The 10,903-nt window shown below is 40.3% G+C and overlaps 1 protein-coding gene across 1 annotated transcript; it reads left to right on the forward strand.

Moving 5' to 3' along the window:
• The first annotated feature begins 687 nt into the window (after positions 1–687).
• Positions 688–10,623, forward strand: LOC144524780 (cysteine-rich and transmembrane domain-containing protein 1). Its single transcript, XM_078261256.1, has 3 exons — positions 688–852; positions 4,673–4,992; positions 9,519–10,623. The coding sequence occupies exons 2-3, from the start codon at positions 4,692–4,694 to the stop codon at positions 9,620–9,622; spliced, it is 405 nt and encodes a 134-aa protein (XP_078117382.1). The 5' UTR covers positions 688–852; positions 4,673–4,691; the 3' UTR covers positions 9,623–10,623.
• The last annotated feature ends 280 nt before the right edge of the window (positions 10,624–10,903 follow it).

Genomic DNA, 10,903 nt, shown 5'->3' on the forward strand with positions numbered 1-10,903 from the left:
TAGGGCCTTTCTCTGAGTGGCATGTGATGCTGATAATTAAATTTCTGAAAACAAAAATAAAACAAAAACAACTATATTAGCATATATAACAACACAACTGTTTAACAACTCACTGTTCATTGTAGTGCAAAAAAATTCAGCAACCTGCACCTCAGAAAAGAATAGACTGGGCATAGACTGACATCTGCTGGGAGAAAACCAGTAATGCACCTTAGCCAAACAGGTGCATATGGTCAATAAAAACATAATGATGTTGCTACATAAGGGGAGCGCCAAAATATGTGTTAATATTTATACGTAGTTATATTAAATGTAATATTACATAATAGTAGCAAGAGCTGCCAAGTGTCCATACGCTTATTAAAATAAAAAAAATAATTCCAAGGGCGGAAGCAACGAGGTCACTAATTAATGATTAACGTTTATTAGTCACCCATCTCGGCTATTATCTTACCTCCTATTAATTCGTCATTGACTTGTTGATGTAGGCCTATTTAATCTTTTATCTAGTTAGATCATGGATGTACTAAGAGAATGATGAGAAAGAGTTAGATCTGTCTGCTGACTTCCCACTGGTCATCGCTTTGTCTTTCGATTGGACGCTACTGGCAGCGAGTGTCGCATCAGCCAATCCGCTCTTTTGTTGCCCACGAGCACTCCTCCCCTCTGTGCCGTACCCTTCAAATGACGTCACGTGCCACAAACGCGATACGCACTGGGTTTTTAGCACAAGAGGGTCGCTCATCAATGCGGTAAAAAAAAAATTGTAGTAAACTCTTAAGACAGAAGGAGTTTCTTTCTACACATACAGTGCTGCTTTTTACAACAAACCGGGATACAATTTATTCAAAGGTAGGTGATCCACACATGCCGTTTGCTATTATTTGTTGTGTCTTTAGGAGCCTAGTCATCATGAATTTAGGGGGGATCTGAACAGTAGTGGGTTGTGGCCTGCAGGTGCCACTTCTATTTGGCCTAGTAGCTTATACTATTTCTTAAACATTATATTGATAACCTAACCTAGTGTATATACTATACTAAAGTGTGAAATATACAACACTACCACAACACTGGCATTAATAGACCATTAACTGAAAAAGACTAATATGGCCATTTTAAGCTAAAAACAAACTAGCTTAATAGCCGAACTCAAATCGATGTTATGCGGCAAAATTTCACTTTCACTTTTTCGTAGCAACAAAGACTTTGGTTTCTGTAACGTTAAATGATGTATTTTTGTTGTATCAGTTTGTCGTGACTTGGCTCAGTCCGTGTGTTTGTCTACGTGTGTGTGTTTGTGTAAAATAGCTGTGGTTCTGATTCTTCCTAATTAGCTAGGTCCAATGGGGTGTTTTCACATCCAATACACTCAGCCTCTGGTCTGGTGAAGTCTCTAGACGTAGACAAAGTAAACCTAGGCTGCCAGGCTACGGAGCTGCTGTGTAACAGGCCTACGTAAGCACAGTCTCTATCAAGTTAAGGTCTTTTTGTATAAAGTAGGCCAACATAGCCTTTTGCTTTAGACCTTACTTTTTAGTGATCTGCCCAGAGAAGTCCCCAGTGATGTTGTTGCTTTTTACATTCCTCTTTATGCAAATCAAAAAATGCACTATTTTTTTTGTTTTGCTTTGATTCTTTTGTTTTTGTGCAAACATTTTGTGTTTTAAGCTAAAGTTGACATCACAATACAATACAATACATTTCCTGTTTAAACTTTAAAATATAAAAAAATAACTTGTTAACACAAGTTCTCTTAGTATACTGTCATATCCTTGTAACGTTACTTGGCTTTTAATGTACATCAGTTTAACACCAGCTGATGCTGACGACCTGAACGGGTTTACAAAGTTTAGAGTTATTTGATCAGGTACCTTGTTTGTCCCTACCTTTGTTCCTTAGTGTACAGATGTATTGTTTGGATTAGAGTTAATAACTTTCACCAGTTAAGTGGCTTTTTTTATTGCACATTGTTTAATGCTTCCATTGTAACACTTAACGTTAGTGAACTGACTACGCCTAAACTTACTCCTTTTGTCAATGTATATAATAGCATTGTTCAAGGGATTTATGGTTTCAGAGACGTCTCACCTTGTACACTGTCCGTATGTATGTGATCTTATCACCACAAAACTGTTGTGGAAACATATCCTGAACTCACTCACATATTCTTTAGGGGTAAACAAATGAAAAACATACAAATGAGCATACACTAAACACACACACACACACACACACACACACACACACACACACACACACACACCCACACACACACACACACACAAACTGTGCAAGCCCTCATAGGAGAGACAAGAGCTGTAAATCACTTCTCATCAGAACTTCATCTGATACCAACTGCTGGACACAATTATAAAGGAAGGGTACAATAAAGGCAAGGTGGCCTACACGGTGAACTTTGATGCTATAGACATTATATATGAGAGAGAGACAGAGAGACAGACAGACAGATTATTGTGTTGTTTTTACTACTCCTTGCCGCTGTAAGGTACAACCAAACCATCAGGGATCATTGTGTTCCTCCTGGAGCATGGTAACCATAGTTACAGAGGCCTTGCCATCTGTCAGTAGCTTTAAGAACACATTCAGGTGGTGTAATGTCCAGCCATCTTTTGAAAAGCTCTGCCCACAGAAGCGTATTGCTGATGTTAAAGCAGGATGTAGTAATTGTGACTAGTAAGTACAACATTAACAGATGTATTGACCCTTTGGGTCTGTACAGTCTTACAGTTCCGTAAGAAGGTATTGAGCAGTCCTAAACCATGTTAATATTATTGCCAAATTAGGTTGTAAAAGAGATTAAGAAAAGACTTCTTTTGAACGTAAAAAATACAATGTTAGTTTTTTCAAGGTTTTTGTGAGTAGTACAAATACAAGAAATGCCTTGACGCAATTCAGTGTACAGCTACAGCTAATACATTGCTTCGTTATAAGCAGGAGATTGGATGTGGATGGAGAAGCTGAGCAGAAAGGAGTTGGAATGCTATTTAGATGTTTATAGTGCACATATACCATGTGGCAGAGGAATCCTGGGAGAATTGGCAGAGATGCAGTTTTCCATCTGGCCCACTTCCCTTTTTGTTATGGCTGTTCTACATTAACCAATCCAGTGATAAAGGCGAGCACGAGGGTAGTGATTGACCTGGATCTGCCTTATCAGAAACCATTAGTGGCAGGTTGATGAAATTCACTTCCTTCTCACGAGGTCTAGAGTGAAACAAATAACCTTTACTCACAAAGATGATCACAGTTATTGTACTTTCCAAACAGCCTAGAAATTAAATTGGTTCCTGGATAGGCAACGGCATCGAAATCACACGCAAACTATGAATGTGTGATGTTGATAATTTGACGTGTCACCTCTCATGTTTGTGTGTCTGTGTTTTTGAGTAAACGAGGGAAAAAACTAAGTGTGATGATACAACCAGTACAGGCCTGTTGGGCCTCTCTTTCCCATAGTTCATTTGATTAGCCTCACCCTGCACACTGTGAAGCTGACTCACATTTGTAAACCATGTGTGACTAGTAAGAAAGTTGTGCTTATCTCTGGCAGGGCTGACGTGGGTTGAGAGATTGACTATTAACCCATAATTAGACACTCTCAACCAGTAAAAAAGAATATTCTGTGCTTGTCTTTTCTGTGTCGCTGTGGGAACCATGGTTGTTTGACATCATGAGACTGCAAAGACATGAAACGTCAGGAGATGAGTTAGTGATTAGGAACAACTAAATGCTATGTGCATTTGTCTGTTCTTGGAAACATTTGCATCATTTTTGTTCCTGAAAATGTTGTGTGCTTGTGATCAGGACTCAGAGGAATTCTTTGTCTAATGTGACTCTGGAGGCTGAACTACACACAGTCACACACACATTTCTCCACGGTCCATACAATACCACACATTGTTCTGATTTTTAAATAGAATTAAGGTTCATTCACATAAAGATAGCTGCAAACTATGACGATAGACTGTTGTTTAAGCTAGAGATTGGTCGATTTCCGTTTTTTTGTTTAAACTGGTGTGATTTTATGTGATGCTAGTTTATCTACTTCTCAGCAGAGTTAGGTCGATTTCTGGTTTGTGCATTTGAAGTTATTGTAAATGTCCTTTTCCTATCTGGTTGTTGTTTTTGTCATTAAACAGCAATTTACTAGTGAAATAAGTTATTGTTATATATATTAGTATTATTATTATTATTAATAAATAATTTCATTTTGACCATATGGCCTTAGTAATAAACAAGCCGTTCTTTAATGTCACCGACTGTTGTTTAGTACCCTTTTTTTTTTCTTTTCTTTTTTTACTTTCTTAAAAAGTATCGGTTCAGGCACCGTTAATTATGTATGTGATTCATTTTGAATGTCATTAATTAGATTACATCGATTGACAGCCCTAATAAAAATCACTATGTATAGTCACTGTATGCAGTATAATTAAACTAAATGTAATATACGTATGTATAATTTTTATTGTACATAATCTATCCTTTGACTGGTATGTCTCTATAAAAGCAGATAAACCAGTTGTACTAGTTCCTAATATGCGACACACATCCTTTTATTTATTATTACTGTAGTGTTCACTGAGCAGACAAATTAAAATGAGAAAAGTACCATTATTTACATAAGCATCACTCCTATTTTCTTGCTACTCAGGTGATTGTTCAACCCAAAGATGAATTTTGAGCAGCCCCCTCCATACCCAGGCAATGGCCCCACTGCTCCAGGCTACCCAGCCCAGGGCCCACCTCCACAAGGCTTCCCTCCTCAGGGTTATCCACAGGGATACCCTGTGAACATGGAGCAGCCTAATCCAGCTTACCCTAACTACCCTGCTGGACCAATGGGCCCTGGAGGTCCTTATCCTGGCCCAGGACAGCCTCCTTATGGGTACCCTGGACAACCACAACCACAGTTTGGCTGGCAGGGGGGACCCCCTCCTGGGCCTATGTATGGGGAAGCTCCCAAAAACACAGGTGAGTGGTAACACATGACAGAGATTGATGCAAACATGCACAGTATTCAGAATGGTATCAGAACAGAGTGGTTGGACTCAACAAGCTGCTACGAGCAGCAAGGGGAGGCGAGCTAATCTGCTAGCATTTTTACTCACTGCTGATCACTAATAGCTGTGTGAGCGGGGCACCTGGGTAGCTCACCTGGTAGAGCGTGCGCCCCGTGTACAGAGGCTCAGTCCTCACCGCAGTGGCTGCGAGGTTCAATTCTGACCTGTGCTCCTTTGCTGCATGTCATTCCCCCTCTCTCTCTCCTTTCATGTCCAGGCTATCCTATCAAATAAAGGCCTAAAATGCCAAAGAAATCTTAAAAAAAAAAAATAGCTGTTAGTGTTATCTAAACCAGACCACACTGACTTTGGATTTGATAATGTTATATTTGTATAAACAATGTTTTAGTAGGTATTATGCTGTGTTCCATTTAGCTTGGAAGTAGGGCTGAAACGATTCCTCGAGTAACTCGAATAATTCAATTCCTAAAAAAACCTTGATGCAAAAGGATTTGCCTCGAAGCTTCGTTTAATTAATGTTACCAACGTTGTATCGCTCACTGTGTTTCCGCACGGATGATTATTACTGTCGCACACCAGGCTGACACTGCTGGCGACACATGCCATGATGATTACAAAATGAAGAGAGAGCGTAAATAGTGAGGGGCTAAGAGAAGAGACAGGCTGGAGAAAACCACAGAAAGTGTCCAAAGTCTGGAATCACTTCAAACGTAATTTAAAACGAAAACTCCGTACAGTGTGTCTACTGCAAAATCAAACTAGCTTACCACAATAATATCACAACGTCAATGCTTCAGCATCGCAACAGAAAACATCCAGTCTAACTTAATCATCCATTCCACGAAGAGGACCCGACTAAAGTAAATCAGAGTCGTGTGGACGATGAAACTACACCAAACACAACTACTAACAAAGACAAGAAAATACGTAGCAGTGACCACAATCTGATCTAAAGAGCCGACTTGTTGACTATCTCTTCGGAAAAACAGCGGATTCTTGCGCACCACTCTCTCTCACTCTCTCTTCACGGAGAAACAGCTGATCAGCGATCTACTTGCATAAGAGTAACAGAGCTGTGTGACACTGTAATCAAATATATAATGAAAATAGGTATATAGTATAACTAAGATTTACATATAGGCCTATATACAGATCAGTCTCAGGTTGAAACTTGTAGTTCTGAAAGTTACGTTGCACAACTTAAGGTCATGTTTATGTATGTTTAATGTGTGCCTTAGTTTGAGGTTGTTATTGCATTTCAGAAAATATTTTCTTTAAAAACAATGTAATATGGCACTTACTGCACTTTTTGAGAGATGATGTAAGCAATGTAGGCAATACAAATTTAGCTTTTTCCGAAAATTAAACCAGACTATTATTATATATATATTGTATATTATTGCTCTTCAATAAAACAAAAGTATTTCTTATCCGATTAATCAATGGAATAATCGGTAGAATACTCGATAGCTGCAGCCCTACTTGGAAGTCAGAGGACGCAATTGGAAATGACCTCACATCTGAGTTGACCATGTTTCAGTAACAAGTCGGAAAGCCATTATTTTTAACTGGGTGGTAAGACTCGAGCTAGGTTAGCCATAGTTAGCAGTACCAGTTGATAACAACACATTATGCCATATTTTGCGCGTACAAACACGTTACTGTTTGGATGGCTGATTTAATGAGACAAAAATAAGAAGTGCTAATAAACAGTATATTACTACAGCTTTCATTACTGTTGATGCTCGGAGCAGCCATGTTGGATTGTGATGTCGGGGTTGGTGAGTTCTCTGAGTCGAAAATCCAACTTCAGGTGGCGTTCCAGTTGACCTTTCTGACTGGGAACTCAGAGAATTCCAACATCCCAGTTAATCTGGAACACACCATTAGACCCTTTCACACAGCCTGTTCATGGTGGAACTGTTGCGCCTTTAATCTGCCATGTCGTCTGTGTGGAAGTTACAAAGACGGAATAGGGGGAGCAGAGTTGTTTGGTTTTTAAGCCTAAGTAGCCACAGAGCCGTAACGGCGCCAAACAGACGTCTGTGTGAAAGGGACAGCCGGCAGGGCAGAACTACACACAGTAGTGATGTGCGAGTTGACCCACAGGCAGGTCAATAAGTGACAAGTTAATAATAACTTACAGAAACATTGCGTGCAACAGTCCACCTTCTCTCCCCCCTCTCGCTCTCCCTCTCAAACACACATGAGCAATCCATTTCTGGCCTTCTCTCTACAGACAATTGTGCTACTATTATGCATGAAGTTGGCGGTTTCTGGGTTGTGTTCAAGTGGTTAATTAACAGTTCAGATCGGCTCACACACACACACACACACACACACACACACACTCTGGCGCTGCTGTGTTATATATCATGCCTCCTTCCAGAATGCCGACGTGCTATGTAAAATCACACACTCTTGCTTGGTTCTGTGTGAATGAACAAAGCCTGTGTGACGACGGACCTTCACTGTTGTGGAATCAGGTTGAAAGGTGCTACTGATTAGTACTGAAAATGGCATTGTCTTTTACCCTAGTAGCATTTAGCTGTGCCCTCTTCATTATGTGATATTTCTCCAGCAAGACAATCTGAACTGAGGTGGTGGAAGTCTTTTGCTGTGCAACAGACTCACATATTAAAGGATCCCTGTGGAAATTCTGTGATAAAAGAACTTTAATTCAGAAATTGCAAAGTAATTTATATTGAAGAGATCATTTGAATTTGATCTTAACATTTGAACATGTTTGCATTGTTCAAATCACAATTTCAATTAGCCTACAGACACCTACGGCTGTCTCTGTTGGTTATGTGTGACCAACATGGCAGGTTGTAGCATCCCGTCTATAGTGTCCCTATAAGGTCTTTTTCACAGAAGACATCTTAACATTTCACAGTTAGAAAAGCACAGGTGTAAATATTAAAATGAATGATGACTGAATTCCATTTAGCTGCTTTGGTCTCAGGGTTTGGCTTATTGGCTTACTGGGACACTTAAACAAAACGGAGACACCATCATTTTTGTTTAACTATAATAAGTGAAAATGTCTCCTGTGACAAAAGCCTGTTATTTTCATTATGAATTAATCTGCCATTTATTTTCCAGATGAATTGATTACTCATTTGGTTTTATAAAACGTCAGAAAGTAGTGAAAAATGCCCGGGTTACTGGTTGCAGGTCCAGACATACAAAGATATTCACTTCACTATGATTTAAAACCTGAACAAGCAGAAAATCCTCACTACTGAGGAGCTGGAACCATCAAATGTTTGGCTTTTCTGCTCAAAAAACAACTTCCATGTTTAGCTGATAATCAAAATAGTCGCCTAGCTCGTCAATCAATTCATGAATTGTTTCAGCAACTGGGACTGTAAAACTGCAAAACCTGTCGGCATGTTGAGTAAGCAATTAAGGAATAAAGAGCGTGAAGTCAAGCCAGGCTTAAAATAAAAAGGTGTGTCAATGCAGTAGCACCTCCCAACTGAGCATCCATAATACAGTGTAGCACAAGCTGTGAAACAAAAAGCACACATGTCATGGTAAAATATTCAAAATGAATATGCAAATAACAGTTGGGCTTTCAGAGAATACGGTTAACACCTTTTCTGTATTAAAGCGAGCAGTGAGGTGTCACTGCTCCTGTAACTGACTTAAGATAAGCCACTTGGCTGATCAAAGGATTAAAGTGTTCTGCTATCAAGATTCTTGCTCTGACTTATCTTGATAGAGCCCTGCATTATTAAATAGTGGCCACTCATTCAGTCATATCATTATCGCAGTTCAGCGTGATATGTGGTCAGCTAGCTTCACTTTATCTATTGACCAGGAGCCGGTCACCTTGGTAACACACTCACCTATGTCATGAGTCACTGCACCTGGTTGTTAAAAGCTGAAAGAGTGTTTCCCCCCACATGAATGATTAATCACAAACACAAGAAAAGGGGAGAGGATTTCATACAGGCCTGTTGTTTGACTTATTAGTATGTTTTCTTCTTTGTGTGTGCAACAGATGGTAAACTTCACATGGGTAACATTATCCTTACACATGACTTAATCAGATGTATTGAATGAAGGTGTAGATGTGGAGTAAAGGGTAATGTCTCGATGGGGCATGGAGGCCGGGAAGTTCTGAAAGCTCTCATTTCATTGGTTTAATGAGACCTCGAAGCAGTGCTAATGTTACTTAACTGTAACGCTGTCTGATCATGGCTCTGGGCTGCTATGACAATGGCATTGCCATGGTGATGGGCCTCCCATTATGAACATAATTAGAGGAAAATATTAGCAGCCATAGCATAGTTACACTTGTGCTCCCCGCTGAAGACTCAACGGTGAATTATCCCAGGGTTTTACGCAATTTGAGAAAAGGAATCACTAATTGCTTTCTTCCATTCTTTTCGCTTTTCTTCTCTATATCACCTTGTCAAACTTTTTCTTTCCTCCTGCATTCTCTCTCTCTCCTTCTCCTCACTCCAGTGTACGTGGTGGAGGACAGAAGAAGAGACGACACAGGAGACACTTGCCTGACAGCCTGCTGGACAGCTCTGTGTTGCTGCTGTCTCTGGGACATGCTGACATAACTACTCCCCAACTGTTCACCTCCATTACCCCTCTTGTCCCCCATATCTGTGCCTCAAGCCCCATCACCCTTTCCTCCCCCCTCATCTGCCTTAAACCTTGTGCTCCCTTAAAACCACCCCTCCATTTCCTCTACAATTCTTTTGCTCGTCTATAAATAAAATCCTCGATCCCATGGAAGTCTCTGTCCGGAGCCACTTAACGCTACCTTGATGTGAAGTCCTCAGCACTGACTGACCCTGTACAGGGGGCTACTCTGTAGCAGCTTGTAACCGAGCTTCTAAACATAACCTGAATTTCAGGCTCTTCGCTGTAATCTTACACCAACACACACACACACACACACACACACACACACACACACTCTGACACTGACACTCACACACACCAAGGTAGATACACAATAACACATACACACACAGCACACTAAGATCTCAGGCTCATCTAGTGTTAGGCTCTTTGGCACTTTATGACGATTACCTCTGTAAGATACTATTACTCCTGCCTGCCCTGTCAACCATCTCCAACCCTCCCTATCCTCCCTTCAGCCGTGCTTCTTCCCAATCGCCAAGGGCAACCCCTTATCCTGGACCCCCTATAACCCAAAAGCCACCAAGCCCCCCGGCTGTTAATGAGCCACAGGGCGCTCTTAAGAAGCTGATGCTTGAAATGTATCCCTTTCATTTGCACAGAAGCTGTTTTTGCTGACATATGTCTTCAGGTGGAATCATATGACAATAAGTGGAATGCATTTTTAAAGACGACAGTGATTTATGTTTGATTCCTGTAAACAATCGATGGCCACAATGTTTTTTTTTTTTTTCATGGTGATCTTGATAGTATACAATATTAAAATATTATTTTTATTACATACCTTGGAGATAAAACTGAAAATATATATAAAAAAAGTTGTGATTGCGTAACACAAGAAACCAAATGACCTGTCAGATGCCTTTTTGCTTTGGATGAGAAACTTGCATTAAAACAATTTATTCCCATGAAATGGAAGACTTTGTCATTTGTGTATGTTTGGGGGGGTTGCAGCATGTGTGTGGGAGGTTAAAGGCGAGTAGGGAGTATAGATCAGTACACTGTAGCTGCCGGGCCTGGCAGGATCCATTCAACTATTTATAACACAGCTGCTGGATGTTGGTTACAACATGGCTTCCTGCCAGACACGTTGACAGTGTGTTTCGCTAAAGCACTAGACAGTTTTACACACTTCCCAGTGCACAGTATCTGAAAGGCATGGTGGAAAAAAAACTACGAAGTACATTTACTCT

The sequence above is a fragment of the Sander vitreus genome, chromosome 10, assembly GCF_031162955.1.
Source record: "Sander vitreus isolate 19-12246 chromosome 10, sanVit1, whole genome shotgun sequence".
Classification (NCBI taxonomy): Eukaryota; Metazoa; Chordata; class Actinopteri; order Perciformes; family Percidae; genus Sander; species Sander vitreus.

Excerpts from the sequence above, each read along its gene's own strand:
- LOC144524780 (XM_078261256.1), top strand. The coding sequence starts at position 4,692 with ATGAATTTTGAGCAGCCCCCTCCATACCCAGGCAATGGCCCCACTGCT. Across the intron at positions 4,993-9,518 it reads GGAAGCTCCCAAAAACACAG|TGTACGTGGTGGAGGACAGA; the intron begins GTGAGTGGTAAC and ends TCCTCACTCCAG.